This window comes from Copidosoma floridanum, unplaced genomic scaffold (genome assembly GCF_036245765.1).
Source record: "Copidosoma floridanum isolate Cflo_tuat_1 unplaced genomic scaffold, Cflo_Japanese_pri ptg000028l, whole genome shotgun sequence".
NCBI classification, from domain to species: Eukaryota; Metazoa; Arthropoda; class Insecta; order Hymenoptera; family Encyrtidae; genus Copidosoma; species Copidosoma floridanum.
In genome coordinates, this window is record NW_028321905.1 from 4,124,438 (window position 1) to 4,144,457 (window position 20,020).

Below are 20,020 nucleotides of genomic sequence, written 5' to 3' on the forward strand. Positions count from 1 at the left end.
TTTACAAGAAAAAGCATTGTATTTGTCACAAAAAAATAAAAATTAAGAAAAAAAACCAGTCGTAGTGTCACATTTGACCCTTGGATGATGTGTAAACATAAATATGGATATGTGCTACTATTTTTTAATTGCGTTCTGAAACATGTTACACGATAAAATTTAATTTCTTACAATTTTGAAAAAGTTGACTTTACAAATAGTTGTTGTGTCCTCAGTTAATAAAAAATGTGAAATTGCATATCATATTTTTTATCGATAAAAAATATTTATTAATGTAGAAAAGTATCAAAAAAAATCGAACTAAAAAATATTTACATAATTATTCATTGCAAAGTGTGCAGTATGCTTTGTACAATAGTTATAATTGATTTGTGGTATCTATAGTAAGAAATAAATGTTGTAGATGCAATTTTATTCAAACATCTCGAAAAAATTCCATCTTTAGTCGTACCACCTATGGTAGTAGATTGATTTCGATGATTATTAATATGTTAATTTAAAAAGTCGTGAAAAAAGTCTATTAAAGGCTGCGAATTTTCTCTATTGAAATTAAAATTTAAATCGCCAGAAACAATCATAGGCAAAGAACTGTAATTTTCTTGCAATGCAGTAGAACCAATATCTGAATATTTTAGCAAATTTAACCGCAAAAAGCGAATTATTTTATTAATGGCAGTATTTGGTGAAATATAAACAACAACATGCTTAAAAAGTAAGGTTATATTTGTACTCGTCAATTGTAACCGACGGACGCAAACTAATACACACGCACAGATGGACGGCTACTCTCATCTTTCTCAGTCTCCCCTGTGGCTTGTAGACCACTCGCCTCATCTCTGAATAAGACAGACTAATATTCTTGCAGGTGGCAGTGTACACACGCAGCACTGGCCACTTATTGGCCAGCAGCCGTGCACAGCATGTGTGTGTGCGCGTGCGTATGCATACTTAAGTGCTTGTTGACGAATATGATATAGTATATCTACATATTTTGTCTGGCAACAGCGTAAACTCAGCGCTCCTCACTAGAGAGAGAGAGAGAGAGAGAGAAAGAGAGAGAGAGAGAGAGAGAGAGAACGGTATTAGTATATCTAAATGGGCGTGACAAAAAAGGCGTTACGCTTAGAAAATTTTCACTACCCCAGCGGAAATTCAAACCTCGTATCGAATGTTTTCACATCAAAAAGAATACTCTAGCTTACTCTGAAGCTGAGATACAAGAAACTGACGTTTCTTGCAATAATGGACTAACAATCAAGTTTTTTACTGCGAAAAAATTTTTGTATCATCTTCATGTACATCTACATCATACTGCCGGAGCACTTCAATAATATTAATGAAAGGAAAGCTTAAAAAAAAATTAATAATTTCGGATTGTAACAACTGGCGGCAGCTCAGCGCTCCCATCTGGACTCCTTTCTTGTGACTAGGTGACTGACTGGTTGCTGTGCGCATGGGGAACAACACGGGCTGCGTCAGGCGTTTAAATTAAAATGGGTTGTTTTACGTAATGTGCAACCATTGCCATATGCACTGCAATCGGTCGGTCACCTAGTCGCAAGAGAGGGGTACAGATGGAAGCGCTGAGCTGCCACCGGTTGTTACATTGCGACATTCTTAATTTTTTTTTGCTTTCCTTTCACTGAAATTGATAAAGTTCTCTGGAAGTATGATGCATATGTACGTGAAGATGATACAAAAATTTTTTGCAATTAAAAGCTCAATTGTTAGTCCGTTATAGCAAAAAACGTCAATTTCTTATATCTTAGTTTCAGAGTAAGCTAAAGTATCTTTTTTCTTTAATTTATATTTTTTATGACAAATACAATGCCGTTTGTTGCAAATAAAAATATGTTGAATTGACTGAGATATTTGCAATTGTTCAAGTTGCAAAATACAATTTTTCACAAAAAAAACGTCCAAATTGACGAAAATCAAATTTTTGTTTCTGTTATCATCAGTTATATCAAATACAATGTTTTTACCAAAACGAAATATTGATAAACTATCAGTGAAGTTTGTAATTACACTTTGAAGTCTTACTTTAGAAAATTATTTAACAAAAGAATAATTATTACTTTGAAAATTTTACAAATAGCTTTTTGTTGTACAACTTAGTATCTATATTTTATCGTGGTTACATTCAAATTGATAGGATAGTTTTTTTTCTACGTCGATCGAAAGTTTTTCGGTATATAAAATTTTTTTTTGCACTTTTCTGCCCTTAACGGGTTATTTACAATTAATAATGCATTTCCAAAAGTATTTATTACATAATATGAATAAATGAAATTTAATAAATGAACAAATAAAGCCTTCAGTTGGTTAGACCAAAACTACTTTTTGCGTATTCCTGGAAAATTTACGAAGGGGAATGACCAATTTTTCTCTACTAGAAAACATAAGAATAAATCGTATTTTTTTTGTCTCCGGGCAAGGGACTTATAATTATAAAAAATAAATGAGTTTCTGAAATAAGAGGAATATATTTTACTATATGCGCTATTATCTTACTAACTATACACTATTTATAAAACCTTACCTGCAGTAAAGAAAAGAACGTTTAATGTTCTTTGTGTGGAGTTGTTGGGATGTTAGTAAATTAATCATCATCCTGTTTATTTTAATTTTAGAGTTTGATTTTTTTTCTATAATTACGTATGGTCCAATCCTTAGTTTGTATAATTTTCTTCTGTTTACCTTGTTCATATTTTCCACGAACACCAAACCACCCTCATTGAAATCCCAGTGTATCCGATTTTTGTCGTACGTTGTCTTGTTACGTACGTGAGATTTCTTTAAATTTCTGAAAGCAATTTTTTCAAGTCTCGGTGTGTGATTTCTTCGTATAGTTCTTTAGGTAGTATTGTGACGTTGGTATTGTACATTAGAACCATAGGTGCGAATCCAGTGACGATGTGTTCTAAATTATTATATTTTTGTACGTATTTACATGCTTTAGTAGTCCAAGCTTTTTTTTCTTGTTAATTTTACATCTAATTTCATTAATGATGGTTTGGTTTAATCGTTTATTCAGACCATTTGAGAAAAGTGCGCCAACTATTGTGATGATTGTTTTTATATTTTATTCATTCAATAATTTTTTTAATTTTTCTAATTTAATGTCTGAGTTATTGGTCTGGTAAGATTATTTTACTTTTTCTGTCTTTGTGGTATATTTGACTAATTTAACAAAATTGAATTTATTTGATGTTTTTGACGTCAGAATGTAGGTGTACCTTGTAAAATGGTCTGCCAATAAATGGAGATCCTTATTTGTAGATCTGGAACTATCAAATCTTATTATAGTGTTTACAGAGATGATTTTAAACAGTTTTGAGGAAAAACCCAGTTGCGAGAAGGCCATATTTTTGTTTCTGATCTATTTTTTATACAGACTGAGCGATTTTTTAATGTTTTTTAAAAATATTTCTTGTAATTTTTTCTGCTGTATAATTCGGGCGAATGTTTTTCTGCATCTTTGTGATACCTATTTGACATACATTTTCATAAATATCCCTGAGAAATCTGATACGAAATTCTTCTGATAGGATCATTCTTTTTTTTTTTGTTACTTTTTTGTAGTAAGTTTTATTCTTAGATATAAATTTATTCTTGTTAGATTGCGTATTTTTATTAATGATTCGATATGTGAGTGCATCCTTCAGACTTATTGTATTTACCACTTTAAATTGCTAATCCAGGTTTTCGTCAGCATTCAAGACTGGATTTCTGATAATATAGTCAGCCTCTCGATTATATTTTCCTGGTGAGTACTTAATTCCAAATCTTATTGTGAGAAGTAATACGTTAGGTCTTCTAATTCGGCATCTGTTCTTGATCTTATATTTGAATTTCACGTTTTGTTACTCAGTTTCTAGTTGTAAGCTGTTAACAAGTTTTATTGTGTTTTTTTTTCTGTTAAAATTTCTTTAGGCTTAAGCCATCGTAAATTTTCAGCATAATGTCTTTTATACCTAATTTTACACATATTTTACATGGTTGTTTGAAAAAAAAATTTTTTTTTTGTCCAACTAAGATGGTAACTTTTATTTCAGTTGTACTATTTTTTATTGGATGGTTTGGACTTTTGATTTGGTTACAAATATCTTTTTTTTTCTTTCATATCTAATTTCTTAATCTCATCTGTTATAAAGTCTGGCAGTCCTGCAGCAATCAAATTTTTTAACATTTTTGGGTCTATGGTTTTAGTCATTTTTAGTAATAGTTTTTCTTTATTTGATTGATAATCGAGTAAAGGGCCATTTATGTATTAAAAACCACTTGCGTATTTTAAAGGTGACCACCCTTTGTTAGCGTATGTTTCACCAAAATTGTCTTACCAGTTTTTTCTCTCAGAGTTAATTGATAGTTTCATTAGGGTTGAACTATACCAATGTAAAACTGAATTCTTTAAGAACAATCTAAGAACTTAAATTTTTGCGGTGACTTGCTTAAAATGTAAACACTTATATTTTTTTTAAATAATTCTAGCCACTGGATAACATTAATTTTTTTTCCTGAGAATTTTTTCAAAGCAAATTTTTCTGCTATTTTTTTTAAGTTTTACTTTATTTACAACTATTCTAGGGTCTAGTCTTGATAAACTTTTCAAAATTTGTTGTAACTTTTCTTTGGAGATACTACTAGTAGTTTGTACTTGATTTTGAATTTTTTTTCAATAAACTATCAGTGAATTCAATATTCTCGTCTCATCAATATACATTGCTTTAAAAGTCTTGTTCAACATGATCCAAGGTTTTCTTTTTTGTCCTCTTACCATATTTGCATTCATTACTTTTTTTACAGTTTCAGTTTGTTATTAGTTCTGAATGTAGATTTGTATTTTGAAAATCTTTTGGTATTGTATATATCACATGAAAGATTGCTGATTCAGGTTCTGCACATAATGTTTGTTTTATCATTTACTGTCTTTGCTTTTATTTTGAATTCAAACCTTGGTTTTTTTTTTTTTTTTTTGTAGCTTTTGCTTGGAGTAGATTTTTTTTTGTTACAAAAAATCCCGTTTTATAATACACTTGATGATTGAAAAAGTAGACACCAATAATAAGAAAAACATAACTGAGGTTTTGCAAGAAGAGGAATACATTTTTCTACAAGTGGAATTAATTATCTCACTTATCATACACTGTACAAAAAATTTTACCTGCAATAAGAGAAACGACGTTTAATATTCATAATTCAAGGTGTCCGTTCCCATCAAAAGTAAGTCAAACTTTCTGAAGTGGCTCACTAACCATCAACATGTTGAATTTCCTATCTTTTTTTGGTGATTACTGAAGGTTTGTTGGTCAAAATAGATGCCTCAAATATTTTTTTTAATCCTCATTATTACAAAAATTATAAACAAGTTAGTTTTAAGGCCTGATTTTTTAACAAACAATTGAAAGTTTAAGTACGTTCTGGGATAGGTAGAATAATATTTTTTATAAATTTTTTTTCTTTAACGTTCAGCTAATAATACACGTAAGAAAATTTCGTGATTTCTGTAAGACGCAGTAGATTTAATTTTGTTATTACGGTCACATAGGCGCTGTCGTGGTGCCGCGTGCGTCCCAAGATCCAATTTAGCAAAATTACTTCAACATGTTTAATACAATACTTTTGTAACATTAGAAACAAATTTGATTTTTTGAATTCACTACGCATCAAAACAAAAGCATAATGCTGCACATTAGTAAACAAATGCTTATCGCGAGCTGACATATACATAAAAACCTGCTTACATCTTTCTTTTTTTTATACTTATTTCATGCTCATGTTGTTTTTTTCTACATTAATTTATTTATTTTAATCATTGCACCTCTACCTAATTGCTGCAACCCTTTAAAAAAAGACCATAGTTGTGTTTGTAAAAACTTGAGCCTTATCTCAGAAAAGTGCCCTAGTTTTTTTAATGGATTATACGGTTTTTACGTTCGTGCTACGTGTAAAGGAATAACACCTTACCGAAATAAAAATTCTGTTGAGTTTGAAATAGGAATTCAGTCACTAGAAAAATCGGGAGAAAATAGTAATGTAGACCAAAAAAAAAAGAGAAAGAAGTAGAATTAGAAGAAAAAAAATAAACAAAATTAGATTCGACCAAAAATCATAAGGATAAATTACGTGTATAGACAATTGCAAAGGTATACAGTAAAAACAAAAGAATCAGACTTGCAGCCGCATTTTATGAAATAATTACTGCACCACCTTAAAAAAAATGCAATTACGCTTATCAGATACAGATAATCTGCTTGTCTATTAGTCATTAATTGATGGCAGTCCAAACGATTGTAGCGGTACTGATTTAAATACGTCGATTGGTGACTTCAAAGTAGCTTTATCTTGTTCAAACACTCGAACCGAAAAAATTGTAATTCTGACAACGTTGTCAGTTAAATGTTCAATTCAGAAATTGACAAAAGAATTTGGTGGAAGTAGATGAATGTTCTCTGAGGCATAAAACTTACGTGTTAATCAGGAATATGAAGCTTGCTTTGTCAAGAAGAAAGGTCACGCTATGAGTGTAGAGTTAATCGAAAAAATCAAGGCATTTTTCTGGTCAGATGATGTCAGTCGAGTTATGCCTGGGATAAAAGACGTTTAGTCAGTCTTTATTAAAGTTAAACGTTTGCAGGAAGTGGTAAGCTGCAATGATAAAATTATATACTTCTGTGAATAGACGTAGAAATCATTTTTTTGTCACTCCATTCGTAAAGAGCTACTGTGCGCACGCTTTGCGTTTGCAATATCGATCTTGCGATATACGTACGTAATGATGATCTCGGCTCAACTAATTATCACCCCCGAGATTATCACTTGCAGGCATTTGTATCGGAAATAAATGTTTTTAATAATACAAAATATTTTTTTATTAAAAACGCCTACTTTTGGGAGCCAGAACAAATTTACATGCTGATTTTGTAAATAAATACCCAGACGTGCAAATATCGTTATCATTTATAGCCTTCCGACCACAGCAATGTATTCCAGTAGAAGCGAAGAGCACACACAACGTGTGTGTGTGTGTAAAATTAATAGAAATATTCGACTATACTTAAGAGGATTCAAAGAAGAATTTATTCGTAAAAAATTTGATCGATAATCTCATTATCACAATTACTTGGAGTAAATCACGTGCGAGAATCTACAAGCAGACTGTTATTTAGAAAATTTTGTTAAATGTCCTGGAACGAAAGAGATTATAAATAATTTAAAAATATTCTTGAGAAAACGTAAAATCACGAAAATTTCTTTAAATCAATGGCTAACAACTGACAGGTATTTATATTTATATGTGACTTATTTATTTGTTTCTCATTGTCAGTAATGTTTCCAAAGATCCAAATATTATTTTTAGGTATCTATTACTTACTAGGACTTAAAGTAATGTTTTTGCCAAAAATTTAGCAGCAAATTTACCAGATGTTTTAAAACACGATTTTATTGCCAAATCGCAGTCTGCTTACTTACAAAAAAATTAACTTGCAGATAACGATTTTGTCGTTAGCCTTAACTTTTTCAAAAATTGTTTTTTCCACGTACAAGATGGTATCTAGTCGAAGCATTGGTGCAAGGATTCAACTACGTTACATGTTCACGTAATATGTTATAAAAAAAATGATACTATACATAATATAAATTACGTAGTTTTTTCCAAATATGTAAATCACAATGCTGTTGAAGTCTATCTATTGAATTGAAAAACGATAAAATTTTAATGATCGCCATTCGCTGCACAAAACATCGAAAAAATTTATTATTTTTTGGATGGTGCGGGATTGCCATACAAAAATTGATTTAATTTGGTAAATTTATTGTATCATGGAAAAGTTTTTAATGTTGAAGCTAAGTGGCACTTTTTTGCAACTACACACAGTAAGGGTGCTCGTGAAGGTATTGGTGGATGCGTGAAAAGAAGTGGGTATCGTGTCAGCTAACGGAATAAAATGATTTTAACAACGAAAAGCTATTTAAATGGTATTCGTTTCAATGAAGTATAATGGAAGTGAATCTTTTTAAATAAGTTTAACTTACATCATACTTCATTAAACGAATATGAGAAACATAAGAAATAATTAGAATCCCGTTTTTCTTCACCTGAAACTAAAAGGGGAACTCAAAAATACCACAGCTTCTAACAGCTTGACATGAAAAATTTAGAACGCAAGATTATTCATAACGATACAATAAGTATTGTACTAAACGTTCATAAATAGTTTAACTGAATAATATGTTGATAGAAAATTATGTAAGTTAATATATATCTGATATTTATTGCACGAACGTAAATGTAAGAAATTACAAGTTATAGTTGATCGCTGTAGATTGCGTTCCTTTAACGTTATAGAAATAAAATTTTTAAAAAGTATTATTCGACCTAGTCCAAAAATGAGATAAATTTGAAATTGCTTATTAAGAATTCATTTTTTATAATTAAATAAAAAATTTTCTATTACACAAACACACTATATAATTTTTCAACAATCCTTGCATTAACTTTTGATAGTTGGTGAAGTTTCATAGTGAACTTGTAAATTAATTGTTATTTGAAAAAAAGCTTTAAAACTGCTTTTTTAATAATTTTTTTAAAAATTGAAATTAAAAAAAAGTATTTTAGGGCATTAATTCTAACCAATAAACCTTCAATAATCCCAAAAAAAATGGAAAATTTAACATATTGATTATTAGTGGCCCGCTTCAGAAAGGTTGACTCAAATAAAAAGTAATGTTAGTGAATATATATTTTATATTTGTTGCACGATTTTTAATGTAACAAATTATAGATAATAGTAGACTGCAGTAGATTGCATTAGTTTAACGTTATAGGAAAAAATAAAAAAATTACTATTCTACCTAGTCCAGGAATTAGTTAAATTTCAAACTGTTCATTAAAAATTAATTTTTTATAAATAAATGAGAATTTTTCTATTACAGTAATACACTATCTAATTTTTCAACAATTCTTGCACTTACTTTTGATAGTTGGTAAAGTTTCATGATAAATTTGTTGAATAATCGTTATTTGAAAAAAAGCCTCAAAAAGAATTTTTGCAAAAATTAAAATTGAAAAACAATATTACAGGGCATTCAGTTTGACCAATAAGCCTTCAATAATCACCAAAAAAGATAAGAAATTCAACATGTTGATTATTAGTGGCCCACTTCAGAAAGTTTGACTCAAGTAACTTATTATTCCTTGGCAATCAATGCAATTAAATTTAAAATAAAATATATTTTCATTATAGCTTTCTGATATGTGTGTATGGAAGCGTGTGCGTGTGCGTGTGGGTGGTTGTGTATGTGTGTGTATGAAATATTTAATATACATAGACATATTTTACCTCTATATGTACATAAAGTACGTGTATTTATATTAAATCTTGTCTTTATGTTGAGCTATGTTTTTTCTTTATATGTATTCAAGAGTTAAGCACAGAGCCAGTACGGCGCACAAATACATTAAGTCTCAGAGAAGACAAATGTATTATATTCATAACAACTTGAAATAAATTAATTCTTACTCATTAATAACAATGCTTATATTTCATCGACGAACACTGGACAAAAGGAAAAGTGACCCATGCTAAATAACTATAGTAGGGCCTCAGTTCTTCATTATCCCACAGGTAAAATATAACACACAACAGTATTCAATAACCGTTGAAGCTTAATGTTACGGTATGCTGACATGTTATCAAATACAAGGTAACATTCATCGAAATGAGGCACCTCAGCACAGGCCAACATTTCACTAAACCTTGCTGAAAGTGACTTTGGCGACATAAACGATAAATCATCTCGTTAACCTGAGAGAATATGCATGATACGTAATGATTTTAGGACAGATTCTTCCTGAAGGTGACACCTAAGAGGAGAGAGAGGGAGAGAGAGATCAACCTTATGGCCAAAAGGTCCCTCCAGCATAGTCTTCCAGATATCGGGATGATGATGGGTTCCATGAGAGGCGTAAGCCAGGTAGCGTACTAATAATAAAAGTGGATGCGTACACCATTATCTGTGACTTAATAATGTGTATGTATACACGGCTTGGGCTTCGTTAGAACGACTACAAAGAAAGTAAGCGTGGTTACCAAGAAAAAAAAATCAAAAGTAAGTTTGTGTGCGCCAGTCAGGCTTACCTTAAGTCGTGGGGAGATCTCGTGAGGGATACAAATATATGGAGGCTGCGTTAACGTATCAAAGCTAGAGCAATGAAGTGGATAAAGATAAGCAGGTACTGAAGACTAGGTTTCTAGCATAATGCAAAAAAATCTGAAGATATTTAGCAATATGCTGTAGTATAAAAAAGGAAGGTGTACGATCGTGTGCTGAATTCGCTGATTGCGAGTAACAATGATTGGCAAGTCGCAGTGGAAGCCATATTCGTCTAGTTAAATATGCGAGTAATACCAAGAATGCAAAAAAGCTTCGATAGCCGAGTGGTAAACGTGTTAGTTTCCTATCCGGGGGAACTCAAGGGATTATGGGTTATGTCCCGTCAAAAATTATCGAGATTTTTTTCTTTTTTTTTCGGACTTTTTTGATGGGATGAATAATCAGGATACCGAAACGCCACTTATCCAAATTTTAAAAACGAATAGTAATTTTTTTTTGGTAATGTTTGGATCTCCAGGAGCTTCTTTTTCGAAGAAGAAAAAACCAAGACCTGGCTTACTCATCAGGTAGAGCAAATATTGATTTTACAAAGGGGTTGGTACAGTGAATGAGATGGTTTATTGAAAAACATTCTTCGATTGCACTTGATAATAGCTGGGATGTGTTTAAGACAATCGCTGCTCGCTGTAAATAGTACCCAGTAGGATGGATGACCGAGTCGTCTGAGGGGAACTTGACAAGGGGCCCGCATGAAATACTCGCAGACTTAAAGAAAAAGGAAAGTAATTATGAAAAAAAGGAAGGTAAAGATTAGGACAACATAGGGTAAACATAGGGTATGTAAAAATCCAGCATGCGTACACGTAGAATCATAATACTACTATTACTACCAACAGTGCAAAAGCCTGAAGTAAGGAAAGATTAATGCCAGTAGACTGATAATATTATTCTGTTCAACCACCTGCAGTACTACTTTGTAGAGCAAAAAGCATACAAACATCTCGGGGCAAAACTTAGCCAGCACATTGAGAAAAGTATTTTACAGATAGTGGTCATTGGCAACATGAGAATTTTAGATCCAGTGGGTGTGCAATGTAAAAATATTCAGTTTTCATCAGTTAAACTTTTTTTTTTGTTTTTTAATTAAATTACTAGGTCACACTTTTAAAATAAATTTTTCATTTAGTACTATAATCTTGAGAATGAATAAGAAATATTGTATTGTAAACATTGTTACATTGGTGTTTTAGGTTTTGTGATCATCTTTACAAAAACTTATTAAAAATCCATGTTGGCCAAAGTCATTTAATTTCAAGCATGATTCTTAAGGTATTGCATCTTTTTTCTACGTGTACAAACCACAATTTACGTGAAAACAGCACTATGGCTTTTTTTAAACGTATATCCATGATGTCATTAAATTTACAACACAATAGTATTCTTGGAATTTTTAGTATCATCCTGATAATCATGCAAAAATCAAAAATATCCACAAATTTGTTTGATACTGAGAGCAATGTTGGGGATGAATCATTTTTACCAGAATCGGACAGTCTTAACTACTGCAATGCGATTAGTACAAGCTTGTTTGAGGTAGTAGCATGGCAGGTAATAAAGGTTTATTTTAAATTTGCAAGTATAGATTTTATGCAACGTTAGTTTGATAAATATTAAGATCCGTCTTATTTATTCTAGAAACATTATCATGAGATTGTAAAAATGGCTTCAAAAAATATAGGATGGGATCGTCTTCGTATCAATGAATTCCATTTGGCGACTGAAGTTTTAAATTTGTAAGTATAAATAATTCCTTGAACAAGTAATGGCTTTCTTGTTAGCATTATTCTCTATTAAATAATATATTTCAAAACAACTTATACTAACATATTATCGATATAATCTTTGGAATTTTCGTGTTTCCGTTTTTATTCGTGACTAAGCTAGTGGTTGAAGTAAAAGAAAGATGCTCGGCTTTGCCTCTACAGTATACTGCATGCTACCCGCCTTTTTAAAGGTTATTTAGCTTTATGTTTGTAATGGCAAGAAAATATATTTAATCCTAGTTTTTTGCAACTTTATCTAAATCACTCATACTGATCAGCTCATTTTAATAGATAACTAAAAATAGACTAAGCTTACAACAAATCATTACCTTGTAACGTTGTACCTGGCCAGCTTAACACACGCACACAACTACCCAGAGTACAACGCTACGGGTACAGCTGTGTGGCTTCAGCATCTTTGATGTGACCCTCGTAACCCGGCATCATAACTCAAAGTGCTCCGCAGAGCACTTATCACTTTTCTTTACCCTGATAAAATAACTGCCAATGACTCCCGCAAAGAGTCACTACGATTTCCCCCAAGGAGCCACTATAAATGCCCCCAAGAAACCACTATTCGTGAACCCCGTAGCCACTAACCACGAACCCGCAGCCACTGCCCGTTTTGCTTGAGAAGGGTACGAAGTGCGCCTCGTGATCCGAGTTTCCGCTAGCCACACGTAGCGTATAACCACTAACATCCGGCCCCAGAAAGCCACTACCCCGGAGTGAGGGACACGGAAACGCGTCGTCTTTACTATCTCGCGTACCTTGCGCACACTACAGCCACTGCACATAAACAGACAAAACGTACTCACTGGCTTTCTCTTGACCTTCGATATCAAAGGACTCATGGTCCTACATGTCGGCACCAGCTTCCGTCTCCTCTCCAACTCATGCTGCCTCCCGATCTCACCCAGCCAGCTAAGACCCTGAAGCTTTCTTCCCGGTCACAAGGCCCTTAGAAGAAAACCCAGACAAATCATGAGCCACACAGCAAGCTTCCAATTTTGCTTCGAATCTCTCTTGTTGTGAAACCACAATAAACTAACGTAACGAGAAATAGCGAAAAACCGAACTGCCCTTTCTAGCTACTTTTCCTTGCTCGATCGGAAAAGTCCCTGCCAACAATCCTTGATCGATCGCCTACCGTTGATCAACGATGGCTGATTGGCTATTTATGCAACAGTGCCCTTTATTTATTTAATCATCCCTTCACTCTTATTGGTATAATAGTTTGACTGACAAATCGTACCGGTTCCTCCACCGGTTTGGCCCTCACGTTTCAGACCGTTCTACTCCCTTTAGAGTGGCGGGGCTGTCACGAGCAACATACCCGCCATCGAGCAACAAGCCACACCTCATATGCCTGAGTCACATCAACACCGCTCAATGAGCGCTCGCGCACGCCTTTTGGCCTGAGAGGCATTATCAGATCGCACCGAGTTCACACACACGCACGAACACATAAATCTCAGTGATTTACTACAGCCAGGCACCTGCATGCATGTGCTCGACGCTGCGACTTCGTTGCAACCTCAACATGATCCACGCATACCCCTATGATTGCTGTTAACATTTAAAATACTGAAGAAACCCCCCCCCCCATTAATGTTAGTAAATATCAGTGCATCGGCTTTCCAGGTGTTAATATTATTTTCGTACTTCTAATTACAACACAGTGCTTGAGATGTGCAATGACGGAGTGTGCTGAATTGAGCTTATAGCGACCATCAGCAGCAGCGGGACCTTCACTACTGATTACTGGCCTGAGAACTGCTTTGTGATTGTTGTAAATCGAACTTTTAGGTGATTAAGATGGAATCGTATCACATTGTAAAGGAAATCTCGAAAATCAAAAGTGTTTTTAAAAATTCTCTTCAACTTGTCCCAAAATTTTTTTAAAGAGCCTTTTTTTAAAGTTTTTTTAACATTTTGCTAAAAGCTTACGGCATATCGTGCTAAAATATTTAAGGCTCACTGGAGGCCATAAAACCCAAATTCTAGCTCAATTAAAGATCTAAATATTAGAAATAAATAATTAGAAAGCGAGCTATAAATTTTTTTTAAAATGGTAAAAAATGCAGTTCTTTTTTTAATTTGCGAAAAAACTGTTTAATCAGTTGAGACTCTACAAGTCTTATTTCTTTCGTCATTTCACTGCACATATTTTGTACTTTCACACTATATCTGTACAATTTGAAGGTTTCTTATAAAATTTAATAAACCGTTTTTGACAGTTTTTGACTTTTTTTCAACAATGCTTCCTTATACAAAGCTGCGTTAAAATAGAATATGTTAGTCAAAATGTTTTTAACTAACAATGAAAAAAAAGTTAAAGTAACCAATGACATTCATGGATTTGCTAATTCTATCAATCTGTAGGACTAGTTTACAAGGCTGTAGTTAGGGAAAAAAAGGTGTTTTAAACTTGTTAGTATAATGTGAAGATCAAATGTATATCAAATAATTACACAGATAAAAAAAGTGTATTTTGATTTTTACCAATACGTAATACTATACATATTTATTAATTTGAAAATCCAACTATCCAGATACATAAAAAATATTTTCACTATCTCGTGTTGCTCACTTGAATTTGGATTGTACTATACTTAATAATTATATTTTCAGAAACTATTTTAATATGCTAAATCCTAATCAATTCATATTTTGGTTTTCCTTCTCACTTACATATTGACTTAGCGTAAAACATGCTGTGTTAACGGTTATTATCTAAAGTCATAGTATTTTGATTTTCCTAATAAACAATTAATGACCTGTTCCTTCACTATAATAATCCTACTTTCTTTTTAACAACTCAACAATAAACACCCTTCTTGGTTTATCCATTGTAAGATTTTCATTATTAAATCGTGTAAACTTTAAAGATTCTTCTTTACGACTGGATTTGTTTTAGAGTACGTTCTTAACTGTTTTCGTACAGTGTCGTATGTGAGTCTCCAAGTATTCAGCTCGTGAGCTTGATTTGTTCTTTGCAATAAGATGGAAATTTGAAATTCAAATGATGTGGGTAAGGTTCATTCATTATATTCTTTTATTAAATTTAATTTAATTAATTAATTTTTTTGATCACAGTTTATTAGTTCCTACCTAAAGATTTAGTATTAATTATATAACTGATAGCTAACTCACATCTATCACTGATGGTTGAATTCGTGGTTGGAAAAGAAGTTGTTGCAGCTTTTGTTCTCTCTGCTGTCACCGAAGCCACTTCTTGTGGATCTTCTCCGCTGTACCTCTCTTTTTAGCGTAGTCCAAAACGAGTGATGTCCTTAGAATACATCCGGCTTGCTTTGGCCAATACGTTCTCCGTTATGTGTTTAATGGACTTGCGAAACGCAGGAATTAGAAACTGACTAAAACTTGAAAGGACTGGTGACAGACATAAAAAAATCCATTTTTTTCTGAATTAAGCGTTTGTATGGCATTGGACAGAGTAAAAAAGGCCTCTAGTTGAATAAGTTCAACTAATGAGCGATATTCTTGGGAAACTGCGTTCACTACAAAACAGTAGGTTGGCACGATGATGGTTTGTGTTATAATTTCATGTATTAGGAAGAGACACAACATTAGTTCTAATGGTATTTTTCTGACAAATGCAATTAGGATTTTGGATCATTATAATGCATTTTTGCATCAGCAATAAAAAAATGCCTAATACAAGCTTAAATGTGACTTATAAGTAAACAAATTTGCAATTAACTTTTTCGTAAATTTTACAATCGATTTTTAATATGATGGAACAATTTGTCAATTACAATTTTAAAAGTTGTATACACGATAAGAATTTGACAATCAAATAAACTATTCATTCATACGTAAAACACAATCTATGCATACATTCATACGTATAACAAACAATTCCAATACAAACGTGCATTCTGACAAGAAGGCTGACCACATTGTAAGTCAGCATAAAATGACGGAACCTTAAACTTCCCGTGAACACGATGTACTTACGTATACAATTGATATGTATACGAGTCACTTGATGCATCAGCACGTGCACGTAAAAGACGCACCTCAAAGCTTATACACACACGCACAAATGTACACACATACAGACACACACACAAATACACACACACACATTTCTATATTAAATATTTATTTTGGTAGGGCTGTCCACATATCTCCCCCACACTCCCATGGTCGCTCCACAGCCTCCTTCAATGCTCCCACAATCCAAGGTAAAATTCTTTTCATTTCTCAGTGAATTCAACCCAACAAAATTTGTGTGATTCCTCACACCCCCCGCTCCCTCCCTACATCCCCTCGCATGAATTTAGTGGCCCCCGCAAGCCCCCCACTACCCCCTACAGAAGCTTAAAATATTTTGAGAAATCGTTATAATAATCCTGTTTCAATGAAAATATGTTGAAGAAGAGTGCATGTGGGGTAATTTGCCCATCCTACAGCCCCCCACATCTTTTCACAAAAATTTAAGATGTATTAATTGTAAGCATTCTTTATCATAGAGTTATTATGGAATGCTCTTCACATATTCCACTACACCCTCTATGGTCCCTCCACAGCTCCCCACAGCCCTCCTCAACCCTCTACGAGACAAGGGAAAATTCCTTTTATTTCTTTGTAAATATAACCCAAAGAAATTTGTGTGAATCGTTTCACGCCTCCCACTACCCTCACAGCCACCCCACGGGAATTCAGTGGCCCCACAACCCCTCCACTATCTTTCCTTAAAAACTTGAATTACTTTGTGAAAATGTTATAACAATCCTGTTTTAATAAAAATATGTTAAAGATGAGTACATACGGGGTAATTTTTCTACTCTACAGTCCTCCCCCACATCTTTCCCTAAAAACTTGGAATGTATTGTAAGGATACGCTATCGTAGGGTTATTATGAAATACTTATCCCCACAGCCCCTCCACACCTCCTAAGTAAATTTACAATTTTTTGTGAGATTACTTTATGATAGGGACAAGATGGACTCATCCCTTTCCCCCTTCATCTGAAAATAAGAATTTTTCTTAGATACCTGTTATTTTTATATTTGTTAATACCTCATCTTTACTGCACAATAACTTAAATTTGTGTTTCTTTGATTTTATTACTTTTTGGCTGAATAACAATAAATTTATTTGTTAATTAAAACTTTCCAAACAAACGTAGTTGACGAGGTGGAAAGTCTCAGTGGTATATCTTATTACATTACGTTTAAATTCTTTTAAAGTACATATTATAGTACTTTTGATTTACTTAACACAACTCTTTGTTGATCGTGATGGCGCATGGTGCCTAGCTAAGATAATAAAAATTATCATGTTTCAATATTTTTTTTAAATGTAACGCGTTCATATTTTTGATGAGATTACTTTATGATAAAAGATTGTAGTATAAAAAAAGTAATGAGAAACTGTTTAATTTTACCAATCAATTTTAAACTGAAAATGGGTGTTTGTGGGTGTAGCCTACAGAGGGGCATAGCCTCTTCATTATATATATCCTTGTTGTCCTGTGGGCTTTGCATGCTATTTTCTATTAAAAGATAAGTAAAATGTTTTTTTGAAAGTTTGTAAATAAGTTTTTATTTATTTATCAATTTTTATAGTACTCAAATCAAATTTTTAAATAATAATGTGATTTATTGTTGAGTAAGTAAAAAAAATGAATGGTTAATTAGATCTTACCAGATTCGAAAAACTATGGCATTTTTTGAAATACTCGAAAAAAGTTGTTCTGCGAAGGTGACTGGGTGAAAATTACGGGGCTGATTTTAGGCAGATGTAAGGAATACACTGTTTATTTTAAAAAAAGGCCAGAAAGTTTACGTATAAATTAAGAACTGCCCTCGTCTTTCCTTTTTTTTAGGTAAATTTCAGTGCCAGGGGTTCTCTGTTTGTAATCAGCAGTTTGCCGTTTCTATGTTGATGGAGATTTTTAATAAAACTTTGTTAAGTCAGCCCACCTTTAATTATTTAACACTTGTTTACGTGCTCTTGGTGGGTTCCATTATGTTGCAGTATATCCAAATGGGTGCAGCTTTGATGTATGTATTAAATGAAAACAAAATTTAGTGAAGTGTATCTGTTTATGCATCATACCTTGCTTTATAACTTTGTTAAATATTTTATATATTTAAGGTAAGAATATATTTTTTAAAGATTTGTTTGTACTCCGTTTGATTTTTTTAAAGATTTTCTAGTAGTTTCAATTCACTTTTTGCATTTTAAAATATTATTAGCATGTGTTTGATTCAATGAATGCTTAGCTGAATAATTAAGAAAGAATATTTCTTCAATTATATGTCAAAATGATAAAAAGATGGATTTCATGAATAGTCCTGGATAATCAGAAAAGACTTTTTCATTTAAACATTTATTTATTACTTCATATCTTAAAAAAAAAGAATAGTATAAATTGACAGGTCTGGAATTGCGTCAGTTTTACAATTAAAAGAAATGACCTGTTAAAGAACTTTTTGATAACTTTTAGATTTAAATAATACTAAGACTGTATTTATTCAATTTGAATTTGAGAAAAAAAAATTACGGTAAGTTAATTTGGTGATTTAGTTTGGGATAAAACTTTTACGATTTAAGAAAAAGATTTAGAAATAGTACACAGGAATTTGTGTTATTTATGCAATACATTTTGGAAAGAACTTAATTTCCGTCAAACACTTTCTGTTATAAAAAATAGTAATAGAAGTATGTGTAAGCCACTGATTCTATAGGGTTCTTTTTGTATTTTAAAGTTAAGTAAAAACTTTCATTCAGTTATTAAAATTTTTTTTTATTACTTTTAGAAATTGGAGAGGGAAAAATAAAATCACTTGACGTTCCAGAAAAATAGGAAATCAACGATGTATGTATAAGAATATATAGTAAAAATATAAAATCTTTATTTAATAGTGTAATTCTGACTTTTCATAATGGATACACTACTTTTTTAAGTAACAAAATTATGAATCTGATTAATGAAAATGTGACAACTTATTACAGCAAAAATTATACAAATGTGTCACATACAAATTTGTATCGGATGATAACATTAACATACATTTTCCTATTGGAATAATAAACAATGTTTGTAAACGTTTGCCGTCCCATGAACTTAATTTGAAAGTTGAAGCAATAGTTATGTTAATAAGAAATTTAAGTGTAGCTAAAGGTTTGTGCATCTGCACACGATTAAATATTAAAAAACAATTTAAGTATAATATTAAAGCTAAGATAGTGACAGAAAAAAAAATTTTAAAATAAAGTCATTGTACCGAAAAACTTTTTAAATATAGGTATAAACTCGTCGTTACCTTTCATCCTTTACAAAAAGCAATTTTCTTTAGTCCTAATATTCACTATGACAATTAAAAAATCTCAAAAGGCATCTTTTCGATAAAAAGGTTTATACTTAAAAAAGCACTTGTTTTCTTCTAGAAAACTATATGTATCGTCTTCGAAAGGCAAAACTAAAAAAGAGATATTTATGCAAACTAAACTTGAAAATAATTTAAAAAAATTGTTTAGTATTAGCATATGACATTTGTTAATATTGTATTACGTTAAAGTTTTTTTAAAAATCATTTAGACTGGCGTTGGGGGGTGGAGAAGGGGTGGTGTAAGGCAGCAAGGGGGTGAAAGAGGATAGGGCGGAGAGTACCTCCTTTATAACTATATATATGGAGTCGGTGGTTGGAGAATTCTCATATATAATAACATTAGCAGCCCCCCGTCTCGGCTTCGCCCGAGACTTACTAAATTAAACACCGTAGTGTGTTGACATGTAATGTGAAACGTTTTCAGTTAAAAATTTTACACATATTCCTGACACATCTTAGAACAAAAATTTTCTTATTAAAAACATAATTTTTCGGAATCCATATAGTTTAATTAGTCAAATAATAAGGTGTAGAAATTCAAAACAATAATTATGCTGAAAAGTACCGTGCGTTCTTAATGCCATAAAATAATCGGTGGCCATCAGGAGCCGTTGATTTACAGTTTCTCCCGTGTAATTCACGAAAAGGGCTAGTTTTTAAAACTGTTGAGATTTTAAACTCCCAAAAAATTTATATTAAAAAAAA

At 32.1% G+C, this 20,020-nt stretch overlaps 1 protein-coding gene across 3 annotated transcripts in view; it reads left to right on the top strand.

Annotated features, from left to right (window-relative positions):
* The window catches only part of Noc3 (Nucleolar complex protein 3), a 396,047-nt gene that overhangs the window by 349,717 nt on the left and 26,310 nt on the right, over nucleotides 1-20,020 (top strand). For all 3 annotated transcript variants that reach the window (XM_089595796.1, XM_089595797.1, XM_089595798.1), the window contains exons 7-8: nucleotides 11,373-11,730; nucleotides 11,818-11,915. In XM_089595796.1, coding sequence (XP_089451922.1) covers nucleotides 11,373-11,730; nucleotides 11,818-11,915 — 456 coding nt within the window. The remainder of the gene's footprint in view (nucleotides 1-11,372; nucleotides 11,731-11,817; nucleotides 11,916-20,020) is intronic.